This window comes from Numida meleagris, chromosome 1, assembly GCF_002078875.1.
Source record: "Numida meleagris isolate 19003 breed g44 Domestic line chromosome 1, NumMel1.0, whole genome shotgun sequence".
Taxonomy (NCBI): Eukaryota; Metazoa; Chordata; class Aves; order Galliformes; family Numididae; genus Numida; species Numida meleagris.
The window spans coordinates 129,929,285-129,949,913 of NC_034409.1; the positions used below are offsets into that span (position 1 = coordinate 129,929,285).

At 42.5% G+C, this 20,629-nt stretch overlaps 1 protein-coding gene across 1 annotated transcript in view; it reads left to right on the top strand.

The window, feature by feature from the left end:
• Positions 3,019-20,629, top strand: part of TMEM131 (transmembrane protein 131) — a 96,668-nt gene continuing 79,057 nt past the window's right edge. The window contains exon 1 of the mRNA XM_021412604.1: positions 3,019-3,185. Coding sequence (XP_021268279.1) covers positions 3,065-3,185 — 121 coding nt within the window. The 5' untranslated portion in view covers positions 3,019-3,064. The remainder of the gene's footprint in view (positions 3,186-20,629) is intronic.

Below are 20,629 nucleotides of genomic sequence, written 5' to 3' on the forward strand. Positions count from 1 at the left end.
GCACACATTAACCAAGCAGCATGGAGAGCCTCAAAATTGTATGAAATAATACAAACCAGATTAATTCAGAAATAAATTAACAGAATGTCTTTTGTTTTATCATTTACAGACATTGAACCATATTGTATTGTTTTTTTTTTCCACACAGAACTCTTGACTGAAAACAGTAGGAGTTCTGGATAAGGATGAAAGGAAGAATATGCACTGTGAGCTATTTGTTTTCTAGATATCTAATAATATCTTTTGAGAAAGACATTCTCTGTATAAAACAATTAAAACTGCCTGCATTTTCATGCTCTAAGATTTAAGATTCATACATACCATAATGGTAGAACTCACAGTTGTTCTCTCATTTATTTCATATACTCTCAGTTTTTTTTTTTTTTCTTTTTTTAATAACACAGTTGGTATTTCCATTTTTACATGGAGGCAGATTTTACCATCCTTACATCTTAGTTTCATTAGAGTTCCCATTCATTTTAGAGGTGGAATGCTCTGCAGCATGAATTAGAATGAGAAAGTCTGGCTGCTCGGTTGTGCAACATTGGGTTTAAAATAGAACAGAAAAAAGCTGACTTATTTTCCCAGAAAAGTAATGTGTATACAGTAGAAGCCTTGTTAATAAAGTAAAATCAAGATCATGCACTGACTGTTGTTTGCCTTTCTAAGTTCTTAATTTGATTGTGCTCCTTGATGCACATACCTGTTCCCCACAGAAGTCAACATGTGGCTCCTGCTCACAGCACTGATCTGGCTTCATATTTACTGTGGTTTGAGTGGTTCTGAGAAATGTTAAGAGGGACTCATGAGCTCTCAAGTCACTCGTTCACATATGTGCTGCTTCAATGCAGTGGTTAAAAGAATTTGCAGTGTGAGAGTATTTGCACAGAGGGCTTTAATTCAAATCAATGTCTTCTGGAAATGACCACTGTTATTGTGAAAGGCTTTGATCCAATGCTACTAATTTTCCATTTTCTCCTCAAAAATAAACTTACCTGATGCTATGGCCATTGTTCAAGAAAACAACAATGATTTCAATGTGTCTTTGGGGAGTTCTGACAATAAAGAACAGCCTATATTACAATTGTGTAAGAACCATAACAAATGTAACTATTTCTGTTTAGTCTGTGCATGAGTCAGTCCCTTTGAGACTCTGAATCTACCATACTATCCAAATCTATTATGCTGCCATGGCAGCTGAAATAGGACCTCATCTTCAAGAACTTTGAACCCAATCTTAAATATTGATCTTGTAGGGAAGCAAGTGACTGAAGAACACGGGGGCACGCAACACTAAAAATCTAAGGCAGTTCATCAATAAACAGATCATTCATATAACAGCCCTTTCCCTCTGCCACTTTTTTCAAGATGAATTTGGTGGCCCATCTTGGAAAGCAGAGACCTAGAGCAAGCTATGGCTGTGGCTTTCACCCTGCCATCAGCATTGCCAAATGGGGCCATTCAGCACCCCTGGAGTCATGGCTCCTGCCAGCACTGCTGCATAGCACCCAATGTTGCCTCCATTTGATGGATAAGCACACTTGAATACATAATAACATGCAATCTCTCCAATTGCACATTTGCTTCCCTCACTTCACAGATTCAAAGACCACAGATATTGTTAAAATGGATGGTGGTAGGTTCTGTTCTTCCTCAGCAGATGGATGACATCGTGCCCTCACAGTGACCCTTATGCTTCACCTTGGGGCGTGGTGCAGGTGGGTTTGGGTTGGGAGGGATCCCCAAAGGTTACCCAGCTGTGGGCAGGAACACCTCCCTTAGACCAGGCTGTCCAGGGCTCCATCCAAGTACTGTGCTCAGTCCTGAGCCCCTCACTACATGACAGACACTGAGGTGCTGAAGCGCGTCCAAAGGAGGGCAATGAAGCTGTGGTCTGGAGCAGAAGTCTTATAGGGAGCAGCTGAGGGAACTGGGATTGTTCAGTCTAGAGAAGAGGAGGTTCAGGGGAGACCTTATCACTCTCTACAATGACCTGAAGGGAGGTTGTAAGCTAGGTGGGGATCAGCCTCTTCTCCCAGGTAACAGTGACTGAATGAGACATTTAACGCATTAAGTTGTGCCAGGAGGGGTTCAGGTTAGGTATTAGGAAAAATATCTTCTCAGAAAGAGTGGTGAGGCACTGGCACAGGCTGCTCAGGGAGGTGGTGGAGTCACCGTCCCTGAAGGTGTTAAAGACGAGTGTGAATGTGACACTGAGGGACATGGTCAGTGGGCATGGTGGAGGTGGGCTGGTGGTTAGACTAGGTGATCTGAGAGGGTCTTTTTCCAACCCTAACGATTCAATTAATGTTATCACCAATGCCTGCACTGCAAGGCTCAGCACTGGAAGGGCTGCCCATATCCTCCCAGCAGCCCCCAAGAGCCACAAGCAGCTGGAGGATGGATGGATGGATGCAGATGGAAGGGAGACTTCGTGGGCGGACACGTTCAGGGGACGGCTCTCGCCTGTGGGCAGCCACCAGCCTGACCCAACCCACCCACCGTGGCACCAGCGAGCCCGCAAAGCGCTGCAAGAAACAACCCCGGCCGCAGCCCTCCCGCCGCCATTTTGAGCACGGGCAGTAAAAACCTCGGCGCGGTCTGCGGGGAAACAATGAGAGCAGTCCCCGAGTCTTCAGAAAGAGGTGACGGCGATAAAGAGACGAGATTACTAACACCACGGACAGCTAGAGCTTGCACAAAACTCACAGTCGCATCAAAAACAACAACAGCTTGGGGAGGGGGGGGGGGGAAGAAGAAAAAAAAACACACACAAAAAAATGAAACCAAACACAGCTCACAACCCGCCACCAGCGGAAGAGGCGTCTTGCCCACACTTAAAATGGCACCGCCCTCGCCCCTTGGCCCCGCCCCTCGGGCAGGGAGCGGGGCGGGGCAGGTGTGCGCCTCAGCGTGCACGCGCGTGCCCACGCTGCACTCTTCCCGCCCCTTTCCGCCCCGCCCCTTTCCGCCCCGTCCCTCCCCTCCCCTCCCCGAGCTCCTCCGCGCGCGCGCCGCGGCCCGGCCGGAGACGCGGCGGACCCGCACCGGCTGCGGCAGCGCGATGACGGCGCGGCGGGAGGCGGCGGCCGGCTCCCCCTTCCCTCAATGCGGCGGCTGGGGGGCGGCCGCGCTGCGCCTCACCCTGGCGGTGCTCCTGCACGCGGCCCGGGCCGAGAAGGAAGGTGAGCCACCCGTTTCCCGTCCTTTCTTCTCGTCGATCTTCTTCTCCGGTCGCGGCGGTTGCGGCTGTTGGCTGGGTGGCGGTTGAGGGAGCCCCCGGGGCCTCGCTCCGCGCTCCGTGTGCGCGGGGAGGGGGCGAGCCGGGGGGGTCGGCCTCCCTGACAGCGTCGGGGATGGGGCCGGGGCCGCCCTTTAAAGAGGAGAGAGGGGAGGGGAAAACAAAAAAAGCGTCGAGCTGGCTGCCCCGCGGCCGGCTTCCAGCGCAGCCCGGGCCAAGGCAAACAGGCGGCAGCGCTGCCTGGGCAGGAGGAGCCCCCCGGCTCCGTGCTCGGGGACCGCCCCGAACTTCGGTGAAAGTCGGGCGGGGAGCGGCGGAGGAGCCCCGGGGATCGCCATCTGGGCGCGGTGTGTCCGCGGGGAGGGGAAAAAAGCCCCGAGCGGAACGCCGCGGCGTTGCTGAGCGTGGCTTCTTCCTGCGCTGCCGCGGTGCGGACTCACGGCGCGCTTTGAAGCGTGGCTGTGCGGTGGGGGAACGCGGGGCGCTGGCGAGTGGGAGGCACGGGGCGGCTTTCCGAGCGAGGTGCTGCACTGCGGGGGGTGTAGTGAGGCTGAGGGTGCCGGAGGGAGGCAGGGAGAGCGAAGCGGAGTTGGGATAAAGGGGAGGAAGGGCGCAGAGTAGGAGCTGAGCAAGGAGACGGTGAGCGTGTCTCCGGGAGCAGACCTGGGGGAAGAAACGGATTGTCGCGATGCAGCTATCGGAATAAAGGTCAATAAGCCTTCATTTTCCTTCTAATGAAGTATTCGATTTGAGTAATTGCTTAACGACTTGTTACAAATACGATGGTGTCGGTATGAAGGTGGTAATAAAAGCAATCAATTCTGAGTCGCGAGTGCTCTTGTTCGTTGTGCTGTCTTCAGACAATTCACCATTTAGAAAACAGTGTGAAGAAGGTTCAGTGTTCTTAGAGTGCTGAGAACGTGTCGGTCCCTCTGTGGTGTCTCGAGGTACTGGCATCATTCAGATACTTCAGAACCATCTATTTTTAACTCTGACTTTGATTGCATTCCTTCACATGTATGTATGACTTTACAAGATTTGTCAGCGATGCCATATACATCAATGTGATGGGACTGATGGCGTGCCCTGGAAGTTGTGACAGCTCAGAACATAGCATGGCTTTGTTGATTTGTGGAGGAGCTGCTGCTTTTTCTCTACAGCTTTCTTTGGCACTCCTGGATAAACAAATGTAGTGCTAGATTCAGAGTTTGAATGGTTATGGTTGAAGTCCTTTAAGAAAGTGGAAGAGTTTGCACTGATTTCCTTCTGTTCATACAACCTGTTATTCAAAACTTATCCCTTGGGTGTAGACTCTTAAGTAGTATGCTTAAACTTACTAATAAGTCATGGATTAGTGCTCTGGATTTTTTTTTAAATTCATCCTTCATGGATTCCTTAGAATTCCTTGATGACTTACGTTTGTGGGTCACACGTTGAAAACTGCTGTTGAGTGTTTTCTTCAGTGCCGTGTCTGTGTGTAACTCCAGGAAGAAGGGGAAAATGAAAACAGTCCAGTGGATTTTTAAAGCAAGCCTTTTCAGATAGTGGTTTGTGAGATCCAGTCCTGCTGATCTTAACAAAGTGCCATTCTGCAGGTGCAGTAATTGAGCATGGAAGAGGAAGGACCAGTCGGGACAGTGGGTAGGAGCTCGAAAGGAAACGGTAGTTCATGAGAAGGGAAGGGAGAGGAGGGTGTTTCAGCTTTTGTTCAGCACCTTTCTACTAGGTTGCCACAAGTTAAACATAGGAAGACACAGTTTAAAAAAAAAAAGGGGGGGGGGGTGTGCTGGAGAATCTAGCCAAAAACAGGAAGTAAGAAAGTAGGAATATCATGTCAATCCCTCAGATGTGGACATACATGTTTCACTACAGCTGCAGGAAGGAAGTTGTGGAGAGGAGGTGGAACTGCGGCTGTGAATTCTTGCTCCTGTCCTATTTCTGCTGTGCTCAGGTGAAGGTGACTGTATGAAGACAGTTGGTGCATGCAGTACGAATTCCAGAGAAGATGCTACAGAAAAAAAGTAATAGGAGCAGGTGCCCAGGTGGATGACAGAAATGAGAGAAGGACAAATTAGAATATCACAAAAGAAAGGGAAAAATGAAAATGGAAAACACTTGTCCTTCTATCTTGCATATCAGTGAGGCAAAGATTGGGGAAAGATGGAGCCAATGCACAGGAGGAGCAGCAAGATGCTCTTCGTGGGGCTGTCACAAGTGAGAAGAATAACGGTGCTGATGGATCTCAGATTGATGTGACTGCTTCTGGTCCCCAATCTTAGTTAAAGAGTTTAAGGGTAAAAGTGGAAAATAAACAGCTTTGCCATTTGTCTAACAACGAAAAGCAAAAGTCAGATCCTTTGTGTATAGAGACTGTAAATCAAACTCATGGGGGAAAGAGTTGTATTGCTCTACATGCGCTCTGTACTAGAGAAGTATGAACATGTTGAAAGTACATGGGAAAAACATGAGAGCAGAGCGAACTACGTAGGCTGGCCAGAAAGCTTAAACGTCAATTTCAGACTAAACAGTGATGTGCTACTTCTTATTTCTTAGTCTAGCTGGGCCCTTAGTGCCGGAATATTGCTGAGGAAAGAGTAAGACTGAGAAGAAAGTTAAAGTTGTTTTGTTTGTTTTTGTCATTTGGGGAATCTGTGAACCCATAGCGAAAGAATGATAAGAAAAAATTGTGCCTTTAGTTGCAAAGAGCCTCTTGCCATCTGAGAGGAGCAAAAATATAGCTTAAGAGTTTCTTTTGCAAGTGCATACAATTTTCAGGCTTTTTGCAGTACACTCTTCCTTTTCTAGTATAATTACTACATTCCGTGTTGCCATATGGTTTGAGGACAACTTTCAGTTCATATTTGAGTGTGCAGTTTTTGTTGTTGTTTTGTTTTAATTGGTGGAGATGGGTGCACAGTATCCTTCTGGGTGTCAGGTTGAAGGAAGCCGTAGTAACACTATAAGCCCAATGGTCAGTATTATGTTTTGAAGACAAATGTCTTCTATGAATGTGCTGTTAAACCTGAGAATTCTTTTGTTTGTTCCTTTGTTCCTATTCCATTTCTAGCTTCCTTAAAAATTATTCGTCTTACACTGCAGCAACTTTAAAAAATTGTGCTGCTTTTTATCTGGGGAGCAGGCTGAAGGCCTGCTGAAACTATCTGTACAGCTCTCTCTTACCTACTTGCCTGCTTTCAAGGTCGATACGAGTAGAGAGCCCAAGTGAGACCGAATATCTTTGCGAGTCCTGGGAGCTCTCTACAGCAACCTCAAAGGAGGCTGTAATGAGGTGGAAGTCAGCCTCTTCTCCCAGGTAAATAGTGATAGACTGAGAGGTAACGGCCTTACGTTACACAAGGGGAGGTTCAGGTTGGGTGTTAGGAAAAATTTCTTCTCAGAAAGAGTGGTGAGGCACTGGCACAGGCTGCCCAGGGAGGAGGTGGAGTCACCATCCCTGGAGGTGTTCTAGAGCCGTGTGGATGTGACACTGAGGGACGTGGTCAGTGGGCATGGTGGGGGTGGGCTGGTGGTCAGACTGGTTGATCTGAGAGGTCTTTTCCAACCCTAACAATTCTATCATTGACATTTAGGCTAGATTTAATCTCTGGTTGTAATTTTTAAGATTATATCCAAGATTTGATACCAGGTAAATTAGTGAAAATGATGAATGTTTTTGTTTGTTTGTTTTTACCAAAGCTTGACATATTCTCTACTAACATCCTAGAAACTAAGATAGCTACTGAGTGTAAATGGTGTAAGTGGTAGCTGACATAGTAATGGAAGAGCTGAAGGGAGCTTTTTAAAACAGTGCACTTGGTTGCTGGTTTTTCTTTTCTGGTTTTGTCATTGTCTTATCTCAGACAAGTAGCTTTTTCTTTTGCTGATATCTAAAATGGCAACCCAGGATACTTCATATGAGTATGAAAAGAAAGCTAATGCTGGAAGATGTTGTGGGAGAAAGCTTACAGGCTTACAATAACGTAACAAGCTCTTCCCATACACTGCTCGTTTCTCATATCCTACCGTCAGAACTAATATAAGCATGCTGCCATTGATCTTAATACTAATGTTTTGACCCTGACATAAATCAAAATGTGATCCAGAAAGAATGACCTTGGTCAAACTGCGAACACCATAGTAGATGGAGTAGTAGCATGTTAAAATCACAAGCAGCATGTGGAAAGCACAGTGAGTATGAAAATCAACCATGCTGTCTCACTGTGTTTTTGAAACTCTAGTATAGGAGAGTTGCTCAGACTTGTACTATGTCTTTGCTTTCATGAATGATGAATATTAACCACATGCTTAGATTGAAAGATCTCATACTCGTTTGCAGAATCTTTGGGCTAAATTCGATATAAGCAAGCACTGTAATTCAGTGAACAGGAAGTTGAGACCTCGTATTCTCCATGACTTTATCTTGAAATAGTTGTTTTTCCTCCTCTGCATCTCTTTATCCCTTACCGGTGTCCAGCCTTATTGCTTGCATGAAGCAGACTGAGGTGCCCTTGCCTGTGGAGATGATTCAACTCCTGATGGAACTTTCTGTTATGTGTATGGTGCCCAGCATGATGAAGCCCCTGCAGACTTTGTAGCAGTCCTTAGGCATTGTTGCAGAAGTCTATAGGCATTGATTAACTTAAAGCTTTTGCAGCGATTTTTCTGATTGATTGCCAGCATTGCAATGCAAGTTACTTTGAGTCATTTGGAAACATTTCTGCATTCTAAAATTGCAGCTGTTAGCAATAAAGCTTGCACATTTTCTGTATATCCCTTTATATCAAAACCTAGCCAATTTAGTTCTGCTTAGAGCTGTGCATACTATGATTCCATGTGTGATCAACTGAGTTTACAAGTATAAAGAATCTTTCAAACTTTACACTTGGGAAATCTCCTGGGATTTGCTGGTAGATCCGCGTTCAGTAAATGGTGGCTGCTGTGGTTCACACATAACTAGCAGTAAAAGTCCCGCGACTGAAACACAGCCTAGAACCAGTTTGGTTTGTTCCCGTGTTTGTGGGCTTGGCAAGAATAAAAGGCAATGGAAATGCTTTATTTCTCCTGCCTGTGACTGCTATCCAGCGTGGTGCCTCTGGCTCCTGCCAGCATGCAGCAGGAGCCTCCCTGGTTGTAGCGCAACTTCCAAGAGGGACTCTTGCCCCCCATTGTTTAAAAGACAGCTTTGGAAGTAAATTTGTGCTCTTTATGGTAATAAGTGTGGGTAATTTTCATAGTAATAAGTGTAGGACTGCAGTGCCTCAAACAGCCTGTTCTTGCTGGGCTTGCTTTGAGCAGGAGGTTGGGCTGAGGACTCCAGAAGGTGAGCAAGAAAGAAATCGCAAAGAGCTGAAGGATTACAATGTAATATCATTTTCTGAAAATGATTAAATTTTTTTTTACTTAATTTTTATTTTTTTACTGCTAAACTTACCATGTCCGTCTTCTAACTAACATTACCAAGAGGCATTTTTAATATCTCTTTTTGCCTGGAACATGTAGCAGTAGAGAATTGGCTGAGAGCAACTCGAGTTTTATGGCAGGCACTGAACTGGTTTTAAGGATTCCTTAATGAAATGGAATGTAGAGGAAGTGAAACTATGTAACTGTTCCTTCTGCCTAGCTACTGTATGAAGTTACAAATTGAATATCTAGATCTATGTTGGACTGTACATGTTTGGTGTAATAGAGTGTGGATGGACTTTTAATAAGTTGTTTGAACTTACAAACAAAACCCACACCTTCATTTTTATACACTTTAAAGTCATTTAAGTCAGGAAGTACAGCTAACAATGATGGTAAACAGAATGAATCAACTTTTGAGAGAGTGTGGATGAGTGACAAAGTTGTATCCAAGCATGATTCTGACAGGCACAAAGCATTTGACAAATGAACAACTTGGCGGATAAAGAGCTCAAATAGTTGTGGTCAGCAGTTCAGTGTCCAGATGGAGTCTAGTGACAAATGGTGTTCCTCAGGGGTTGGTATTGGGACTGGTACTATTTCACATCTTTGTTGCTGGCATTGACAATGGGATTACGTGAACCTTGATGTGATACCAAGCTGAGTTGTGTAGTTGACATGCTGAAGGGAAAAGCTGTCATTCAGAGGGACCATGACAGGCTTGAGACGTGGGCCCATGCAAACCTCATGATGTTCAGCAAGCACGGGAGAGTAGGTCTAGATTAGAAACTACTAAAATTCTTCACGGGGAGAGTAGTGAGGCACTGGAACAGGTTGCCCAGAGAATGTGGATGCCACATCCTTGGAGGTGTTCAAGACCAGGTTGGATGGGGGCCTGGGCAATCTTGTCCACATCAGAAGAGTTAGAATTGGGTGTTCATTAAGGTCCCTTCCAGCCCAAGCCATTCTATGGTTCCATGATTTAAATAATTTCAAACACTTACTTCTGCTGAAGTTCCTTATGTGCTCACTGTTCATCAGCTTTTCTTTTTACATCCATAGAATGGATCCTTGCTGAGGAGGGTGGTAGTGAAGAAAAAATTGGCTGAGAAAAGTTGTCTGAAGAGGAAGTTTTAAAAAAGAGTATGTTAGCTTTTAGAAGCTGAAGCATTTATCTACAGGCATGCTTTGTTGGAAACATCTCAAGATAGTTTCTTCCTCAGAGTGAAATTGGATCAATTCAACATAGTCTGATGTGAATGGCTTATGTAATTTATTTATTTTTGCAATAGATAAGCTGTAGAGTGAAAATTCTGGCTCAGACTAAAGATAATAGAAGATATTGAATGATATTGGGATAGGGTAAAGAAATTGGCTGTCTTTTGTGGCAGCTGCTTCCTGTAGGGGAATTTTGGGTCCCTCCATTTGAGATGTTGATGTGGTATGTTTAGTGAATTTGAAAGCTGGTTATCTGAAGCTTGTAAATATATAAGATCATCCTGCAATAAAGAAAGAATTAATGAATCAGTGGTTTGCACCACAGTACTTTTCAAATAACTATAGGTAGAATCTGTAGATCTCGGTAAAAAACAAACCAACCAACATCCAAGCAACTTGATAAACTGCATGGTCTTTGGTTTAGGCTTATTCCTTGCAGTAGTTTATGCTTTGCCTTGGAAGATGGTTACAAGGAGTTCCAAGGGACCTGTCTTGCTTAATACCTTTGTCATTTGATCTGGAGGTGGAAGTGTACTGAATCTGGGGAGCAGTCAGACTGCTCAAGGGCAGGGCTGCATTTCAGAGGGAACTAAACAGGATGGGGAAGTGAGCTGACAACACCGTCGTGAAATTCAGCAAGGACAAATGGAAAGTCCTTCATCTGGGACAGAATAACCGTTTGCAGGGGGTACAAGCTGGAAACGCTAAACATGAATCAGCAGTGTACTCTGGCAACGTACAGGAATGTAGTCACGAGATGGTACTGTGATTATTCCCATTTACTCAGCATTTAGTAGCCCACACCTAAAACATTGCATCAAGCTTTGCTGCCCCCTCTCCCCTGGAAGGCTGAGAAGATGGTGCATGATCTACATGGGACCTGAAGCTGCATGGGATGATGAGTCTTCAGAGGGACGTAGGGGCAGCCTGTTAATATATATGCAGAACACCAAGAAAATGGAAGCAGACTCTCAAGATGTGCTACAGGAGGGATAGTGGTTGTAAATTGAAATAGGGTAAGTTTATTTTGCACTGGAATGTGCTGCTGTGTGATAAGCCAAGAAAGATACTCAGACTCTGTAAAATACAATTGAGAATGCTATTTATTAGAAGTAACACTGTAAAGATAATCTCACATCACTTCAGATTCTGGGAGCCCTGAGTTAATGCAGCATCAAACAGGCTTTCAATTCATATGGGACTTACTATGCAGACCCAATTCATAGAAAGGGTTATTCCGTTTTGGTCATTTGAGCTATTATAGGATTTCCTTTCAAGAAAACAACTCTATTCATAATTCCTACTGGAACTCCATTCATAATTTCTACTGTCAAACAAAGGATGCTCACATGAGGACCTGTTACACTCGTAGATAAAGGCAAGGCCACACATAATCGCCTGAATCAAGTGGGAGCTGCTGCAGGTTCCTGTTACACTGAGCTGGCTGAAGTTGTCCTGTGGCCTGGGGTATGTGCAGCACAGTACCAGCCTGAAGTACAAGTACTGAAGTACTGCTGCACAGTACCTGTGTGTGCAGCACAGGCTTTGGCCTGCTACAGCCATCTCTTAATGGGAATTGCTGACTCCTCCATGTGGGGTGATCAGGATCGCTACAGTGTTCCAGCTTGGCCTAAGGAGAAAATGTTTCAATGTCTATCCTTACAGTGAAGCAGACTTCCATACAGAGGCTGGGAATTCTCTGACCTTGGAGGTTTTGAAGACCAAGCTAAACAAGAGCCTAAGCGATGTGGTCCAAATTCAGCATTTGCTATTCTTTCAATGGGAGGTTGACCAAGATGCTGTCTTAAGGTCCACTCCAGCCTCATATATTCTCTCTGGGTTTTCTTCATAACTTTAAAAGCTTGACTGGAAGTCATGCATGAAGTGATGGAGTATCCCAAGTTGGAAGGGACCCACAAGGATCGTCAAGTCCAGCTCCTGGTTCCACACAGCATCACCCAGAATCCAAACCCTGTGTCTGAGAATGCTGTCCAAATGCTCCCTGAACTCTGGCACTCGGGGTCGTGCCCACTGCCCTGGGCAGTGTGTTCCATGCCCACCGCCCTCTGGTGCAGAACCTTTCCCTAACCCCCAGCTGCCCCTCTCCTGACAGCTCCATGCCGTTCCCTCAGGCCCTGTCACCAGTCTGGTAACTTTGTCACAACTGATAGGAATATCTGTAAGACAGCAGAAATCTGGGTGCTGGTAAAATCAGTGCTATGGCAGTAGTAATTTGTATATGATTTAGATGGAAATGGAGCTGTAATTAGATCCAGAAAGTTTCACATGTCACTGTATTGCTGGAAGAAGTTGATCAGGATTTAAAAAAAAGAATCTTTTTGCCATTACTTGTTTCGGCATTTGTTCATAATATAGGCTTTATTTTTTCCCCAGTTTTCTTTCTTTGTTATAATATGTTTACATCATGTTTTTAATGTGAAGGGCCCTACAGCCGTTAAGTTTCCCATTTTTGCCAGCTGCTGATAATTTGACAATGAATTGGATTGTGGATGACATGCTAATATACAAGATGTGTTAAGTAACTCTTAACAAATGTTGAGCTTATGTATCTGAGGAAATATTGAGAGGCCTGAATACTGGATGTTACAGGTTTAGCAGTTCCATTGTTGTGGGAGGAGACGGGATTCCAGTAAGGACCCACTGCTTCATATTTTCTTCTCACATGTTTGCTTTGGCATCCTGGGTCTGTGTGTAACCTCAGACACGGGCAGACTACAGGTAACAGAAATTACAATGATCTAGTGACACCTGCTTAGTTCTCTCAGAGGTGGGAGAAAGCACTGAGACTCTCTTTGCCCTCTAAATCGTTGCTTCTAAATGTAAGTTTGGAGGGAGGCTGTGCATGTGGAACTCTTGTGTTATGGTATAGCTGCTTTTATGTTGTCACATACTAATAAGGAGGAATCTGGAAGGAGGTTGTAGTGAGGGGGTTGTCAATCTCTTTTTCCCAGGTAATAGTGAGGGACAAGAGGTAGTGGCCTCAGGTTGCACAGTTTGGATATTAGGAAGAAATTCTGTGAAAGAGTGTTGATGCACTGGCACAGGCTGCCCAGAGAGGTGGTGCGGTCACTGTCCCTGGAGGTCTTCAAGAAGGGTGGCACTGAGAGTCATGATGGGGATGGGTTGATGGTTGGACTAGATAATCCTAAGAGGTCTTTTCCAACCTTAATGATTCTATGATTCTATACAGCTTGTCAGTTGCCTTTTAGATAGCTTAACCTGGTCATGACCTGCCCAGATAGCTTTGGCTAGATGTTATCTTCCAAACTAATGGAATGATGAATAAATTGCTCACTTTGGGGGATAACTGGTTACGTCTAGTACAGAAAGAGAGGTAATTTTTATTGACAGAGATGAAATCTTCACGGCTGAAGTTACTCTACCCACTAGTACTACTGAATGTCATTATCTAATGGAAAAAAGCCTGAAACAAATTTCCATTTTATCAAGGAAAACTTGATCAGAGTTCCAGTACTTGATGAGACCCATGAGTCCTTCCTTTGATTAAACTGAATTTCTCTAGGGGAAGAGACATGAGAATTGGGTACTAAAAATGAAATAAATATATTTAGCATGATAGAAAGCATGATTTTAGTTATACTTGTAAAGTACCTACATCAGGGGAAAAATTACATTACTGAAGGATCGTTAATCTAGCATATTTAACTTGAGACTAGGTGCTAGAGACATCAAAGTAGAAAAAAGAGAGATTTTTGAGTGAAGATAACTAACTGTTATCTTAGTCAAGGGGCACCCTAGTGATGTGGGGAATTCTGTGGTATTTGCAGTGTTTGAAGTAGGAAAAAAAAAATACAAAAATCAAAATACATCATGCAACTAAGCCTAGGGCTTCGGAATACTGGGTGCAGTCGTAATCTGTGTTACGCAGGGTGTCAGCCGACATCGTCCCAGCAGTGTCTGAGAGTCTGAACAGAAGAGATTGATTATTTTCTTCCAAGGGGTAAATGCTTCCAATGTTTTTTCTCATTAGCAGTTTGGGATTTTTTTTTCCCCAAGACCAGAATTTTCTTTCACTTGATGCTTCTTGTCTGTGTTTTATCTTCTTGCAGAACTTGTTGCAGCTGTTCTTCTCCACCCAGTTTTTTTCTAGCTTTATCAGGCACTGCAGCCAGCTTTCCTGTGGGTCTGTGTTCCCACGTTGCAAGTCAACAAAATGCTTTGCTAAACAATCGATAGGTACTGTCAGTGCTACATCATTAGCACTAGAGGTCTAATATCAAGGCTTTTGCTACCTTTTCTTGACCTTTGCTTGTTGTATTTATAGGCTTTGCATAGTGGCTGATTAAACTTTATCTTGCTGCTCTTTTCCTTGTCCTCCAGGCTTAATAGCTGTTTCCAGTGGGCACTTGAGTAACGGTTGCCACATGAGCGCGAAGAGGGTGGAGATATTGCGCTCTTCCCTCACAAGGATTTTTCCCTCCAGTTGTAACTTACTCTTAAAGGAGTTGGAAGTCTTAGTGAGCAAAAAGTAGCTTAATAATTTCCAAGTTCTGCAGTTGTTGTATAAATTGATGCAGTTCCACCCTGATAAGTGACTAGGTGGAAAAAAAGAGAGGGAGGGTCAGAAGAGGAGGGCAGAACCGTGTCAAGGCCACTGTTTCTGTGCAATGTATTGCTTGAGCTTAGTGATACAGAGCAAAGCTGTAGCTTTTATCTGGTTGTATTCGCATCTCCAGCAGATACTTAGATATTGGTATCTGTGTGGTATCTGCATATTATTTTTTAACTATGAAAATCTCATCTTTCCTACACAGAAAAGAACAAATCTTGTTCACTGTACGGGTTTATTAAGGTCATTAATCAACCTGGATGCATCTCTTATGCAGATCTTTGCACTGTGTTGGCACAGTCCATTTTTTTGAGGAAGTGGTTTTCATAGGTCTGTTCAATAGTGGCTCATTTCATACAAGTGCAAGTTTGGAAAGATGATGGAAAGGGCAAACAATTACGTCAGTTAATGCTTTGTTCCCTTTGGGCTGCAGAAGCTATAAATGAACTGTCATTTGCTGTAAATGAAATATTAAATGCTTTTATATGCTCAAAAGGTTAGAATTTCAGTAGGTCCAAATTCTGTGCACACATCAGATTTCAGTGCTATATGAGTACTAAAAGCGATTGCTACAATTAGCAGTTTCTGCCTAAAATTTGAGAACTGAAGTAAGTTAGGTAATGTGATAAAAATGAAGGACAGCTTGCCACTTTTCCCATTTTTCACTGCAAGACAGATTATCTTGTTTTTGAGGCTAGTTACAATTAATTGTGTCTGTGGAAGCTTGGTTACAACAAGTCTGTAGAAGTATAGTCTAATTTAGCATGTTGAAATTATAAAACATTCAAAATCACCATCGTTAGAATGAGTAAAAAGCCATAATCAATTTGTATGGCCCACAGCCAGAAAAAAAATACAGTTATTTTCAGGCGCTGGCTTTCTACTTAACTTCCTTTTCTCCTTTTTTTTTTTTTTTTTTTTTAATATGGGAGAAGTTTCCATGAGTGTCAGAAGCATTGTTCTCTTTAGGTTAAAAATAATGTAAACTGAAGTGGGTTTTTTTTTTTTTTCCAGATGAGGGAGTAACTTCTCTTTACTTTATGTGTTCACAAACACATCTATGAGGTCTTGATTGAAAAAAAGCAGAACGGGGCGTTATTTTTTGAGCAGCATTTTGGAACCAGTAGTTAAGTATTTTTTGGGTAAAAAAAAAATGAAATTGCTCTGTTTAAAAGTAAAGTACCAACCTGAAGCAAATGTTTTTAATAAGCATTTTCAAGCATGTAGCATCCTTTGATGTAGCACTTGATTTTTTTTTTTTTTAAATAAAGTTTTATTATATTTATTGTGATTATCTGAAATTGACTGCTGTGGTCAATAGAGAGAATAACCTTTTAAAAACTATTAACAAAAAAAGTCAGGTTAAAATAAATAATTGCTGTAGCTGAATTGGATGAAGGGGGCATTCTGCAAGGTGAAATTATAGGCTGAGTATAGAATAAACATCTGAGGAAGGTACTTGAGTACCCTGTGGTTCATAGGATCACAGAATATCCTGAATTGGAAAGGACCCTCAAGGATCATCAAGTCCAGCTCCTGGCTCCACACAGCACCACCCCAAATTCAAACCCTGGGTCTGAATGTCCCCTATTTCTTTAGAATAAATAAAAGCTGTTAGGTATAGTATACAGTCTTCAGTTAACCTTTTTTTTCCACCTAGATATGATTCTGCAGGTTTCTCGCAAGGATTTATGTATTAGACAACACCTCTGGTCAGTGCAAGCTCCCACTTTCTTTTTAGAAGAAACCTTTGACCAGTCGTGTCATCTCTAAAATGTCAAGCAAATGTGGCAGCCAAGTACCTGAACTATGTTCGGGAGGGACAACCACTTTCTTCCTTTCGCAAACTAAGCTGCAGCTTCATTGTCTGTGGTCTGTATTAGAATTAGTTACATAGTTAACAACCACATTGTCACTTTCTGATTTGTGGCTGATTTTTAAAACTGGATTGACAACCGAGTTACTAAAAATATGCATCTGTCTTAACGAAGGGGGAAATAGATAAGTGGATGAATGTAATGTGATAGCTATCTTTCCTAGGAAGGAGCTTTGCTGTACAAAGGAAACCAGCCTGCAGCTTATCCTGTATCTAAAGTCAGAAAAAACACACAAACAAATTAGCAAAAGATTACACCCAGCTAAGTCTGTATGTATAGACTCAAATTTGTGCTCTTGTGTGCAGTAAAATTCAAATTTTTTGCCCCCTCCCCCCCGCCCTGTAGCTTAGTCACACATTTGGATATTGCAGTCTAAGTGATCCGCTGTCTCTGTTTATCTTGTTTTAACTTGGGCATAGATGTGTGCCTAAGAATGTATTGGGGTATGCGTTGTCTAAAGCCATAAAAATTAATGTTTGTAATCAGTAGTATAAAGTGGTGCTCTTAATGAATATTCTCTTTCCTTTTTTTACTTAGCTTAATGTGTTGCTTATGGTTGCATGTGATGATAGGAGTGCATAATCTAGAAATGTTTCAGTTTCAGCTAACGTGTCAACTAAATAAAAATTTAGTGAGCTGTCTTTTTTAAGGAATGGTAATGAAGGTTGTTAATAAGAATGAATATATTGCTATGTAAAAGGAGTTTAAAGTGAACTATGATTCTAACACTTATGGATCCTGTGATGATCTTTACTACTTGGAGTATATTTACTGTCTTGACTATGATGGCTCTTCCCAAGGTCTGTTGGAAAAATTATCCATTTCTCATCCTTATGGGCAACTGAAAAAGAAACAAAGGGATTGGCTATAGAACTGCAAGAGGAATTAGCTGGAAAGGAAGCTTGCTGACTGGCGGTTCTGTCTCTGAACTGCTTGCCTGACTGACATTCACTGGCTCAGAAGAGAATGATCTCTCATGTTTCCAGAGAACCTGCTAGGATGTAGGCAGAAGTTCAGGCTGATATATACCGACTCTCCTATATGGGAGTGCTGGCTTTTTTTTTATTATTTTTAATCAGCTTTTATTTTTTTTTTAATGTTGAACTGAGGTGTGTTTCTAGAGGCTCACCAGACTTCTATATTCTTGTTACCAATAAAAAATGACTGTAGAATGCTGTTTGCCTGTGCATATTTAATTTTTACCATGAACTTTTCCTTTCATAATAATGTTGCTTTGTCATCATATACCCAGCTGCCTAGACTTCATATGCTGCTCCTTTTTCCATTGCTCGGGACAACTGAAATGGTGTGATTGTGCATTAGCAGTTAATTCATAGCTTTGAAACTGACTTGTCCAGTTCTAATTGTGCTGTTTAACTGGTAGTAATACAAATGCTGTAATTACAGTTACGTAGGCAGAAGTGCATGACACTTAGCACATTGTAATTATTGGCTCATGTGGTTATAGTTCACTTGAAATGAGCTTAGTCATTGAGACAAAGGGCTAGAAACCGGACTTTTGAAAACAAAACAAAATTCTAGTGTAAGTAAGGAGAGATTTAAATAACCTGATCCTATTGTAATGAGTTTGGACACTATTTCCAGAACTGGGAGAAAATTCACAGAGTAGATGATACCACGTTCTATAAATATAGCTTATAAAATGTCAGAAAATTGGTTCAGACAAGAGTTGAGGGAGAAAATACTTCTTAAAAGCATGTAAAAGCACAGATAATGATAAATAACATAAAAATAAATGTCACAGTGAGGAGAGACTGCTGCAGAACTAAGCAATGTTTCAGAATAGTTTTTTTTACAAGTCTATATGCCAGAATATAGGAAATCCCTTCCTATTGGAATAAAGTAGTCGTTGGTGTCCAAATGAAAGGAAAAATTTGCAAAGCCACCTTAAAAAATCAGATCTCAGTCAGAAGCTGGCCTCATAACCTATGAACCATGGAGAATGTTTTTTATCGTTACGCACTGAGAGTCTTGGCATATTGCAGTGGTCTCGCATTACATGCAAATTTATTCTCTTGCATGTAGTTCAGGCCTATCTAAAGATTGATGTTGACTAACGTGATTTTGATACGAGGTTCCCTATTATTTTGGAGAAGTGTAGGATTTAAAGATTTTCTTGTTACTTGATGCTTTTTAGGCTTGTACTTGTCTTATTTAAAGCTGAAACACAAAATGCACAAACCAGAAACAATTAAAATATAAGCGTATTGGAGCAAAATGTGTTTGCTAGCTACTTGTATATTAACTGTGAGAAGGTGACATTTAAGCTTTGAAGAACTTTAATTTGATATCTGTTTTGGCTTAGGTGATGTTTCCTATTCTCTTTAGGTATTTGTGTAGCCTCAAACGCTGTAAGTTGTTGAAAAGAGCAAAAGAAAACATGTGGGAATCTACTGGTAATAACGTCTATAGAACACATGGTTTTATTGTTAAAGAAACCTGTGGTTTGGAGTGGCGGGAGGGGTACAGCTATGGTGATGTGTTCTGTTCTGCCTTTTCTTAAAAAAAATTTTTTTAGAGTTATAGAAGACTTTAAAATGCCCTGCAGAAAATGGTGATGCGGAGCAAGCAGAAAGACCTATGTTCTTACTTTTCTGGTATATTTGGTGGAATTTTTCATAGAAAAGCTAACTTAAAGAAATTACACTTTAAAGATGGTACAGTGAAAGCAGAAAATAATACCCAGTATTTTTAGCATTTGTTCTTGCTTATATCACTACTGTCAGTACTGACATACTGTTTGACAAGAGGAAAATGCAGACTGGAAGCAGGATGAATTTGACCCTGCCATCATGTAATATCCTAGTAGCGAGAGTGACTGATACTGTAGGGAATTTGCATGAATCTGGCCAACTGGCTTCTTGATGCTGCTAGGGAGGATAGAGGCTATCTGTTGGAAAATATCTGCGTATACCCAGAAGAAAATACTGTGGCACTGGGAAGGAAAAGAGGAGGCAGTGATTCTCCAGGCCTTGAAATCCATGGATTTGAATCTTCATCCTTTTCCTCTGTGGACCCTCAACATGTTAGTAACACTTAAAGTTTGACTAATCACTATTATAATCAGGCTTCAGGGCTTCAGTTGCCTGTAGGCTCAGGAAGAAATAATTTTCCTGATGCGTAATTTGGCTTCTTGGCTGCTGATTTGTGCAGTGGTGGATCATGCTGGGACAGCTGAAATGTTTCCTACCCTAAATGTTCTGTTGTGCCAATCTCGAAGCAGCTGCCAGGCAAGTGGCTGGGGTGAGTGAAATGGTACAGCCAGCAGTTCTTCATCTGCTGCAGTTCACTGTTCCAATGTATGGAAGTACATTTGCTGATGTGTTAGAGACTGGCTACAGTATTAGGCTGATTATGGAGCGTAATGGTGTTGGCGCAGGCTTTGGGCAGGAGTTGTTCCAGAAGAAACTGTCAGGGACTTTGCAGAAACAATCCACTTCCTCTGTAGGACTGGGGGCAGTGGTTCACCAAATAAAGCATGACCAAGTGATCTCACACTTAATTGCTTGTAGAGTCTTATGGCATTGGTAATAACCTCCACTGGTGACATACATATCTTGTATGGAAGGACAGAGAAGACTATTTTTGGACTTACACTGCAGAAGCTTGTGAACTTGCTTAGCTCAGGTACTACAAGTGCAAATAGTGAGCAACTGCTTCTAATTTGGGAATGGGTGAATACTGAGAAAGAAGCAGTGCCTGCATTTCACTTTGAAGGAGCCTTTGTCCTCTCTCTGGGCTGTATCAGGCAGTTTGAGAGCTATGCATATGGGAATTCGGGTGATTCCTTACCACTCGCCAGTGGAGCTTTTATAAAATATCAACATTTCTGCCTCGTTTGAATGAGGCGACTTGTTGCTTCAACCTGAATTGAGAGTCTGAGGAGTCACTTGCAAAAAACAAGCTTTCATCTTTTGAAGTTGGGGTATTCACTTGTCATTTCCTTGCTTTGATGAAATCACTGATAAAATACAGAAGTTTGAAAGACAGTCTAAAACAAAGTAAAAGGTATAACCGCAGAAACATCTTCATGGTCTGGTTTCAGAAGCAACTGCTGTGAAATGGCCAGCCGCCAAGCTTTGCAGTGCATCTGACTTCACCTGGCACTAACTGTCACCTGCTCTCTGAAAACATTTCCTAAACGATCCAATGATGAATGGCACTTCTATTTAACTGTGTCATCCGCTCAGAATGTTCTGTAACATGTGTTGCTTTGTTCGTAAGGTAAACCAAAGATGAAGTAACTGTGAAGTGGCTGAGAAAGTGTTAGGGGTTTGCAGA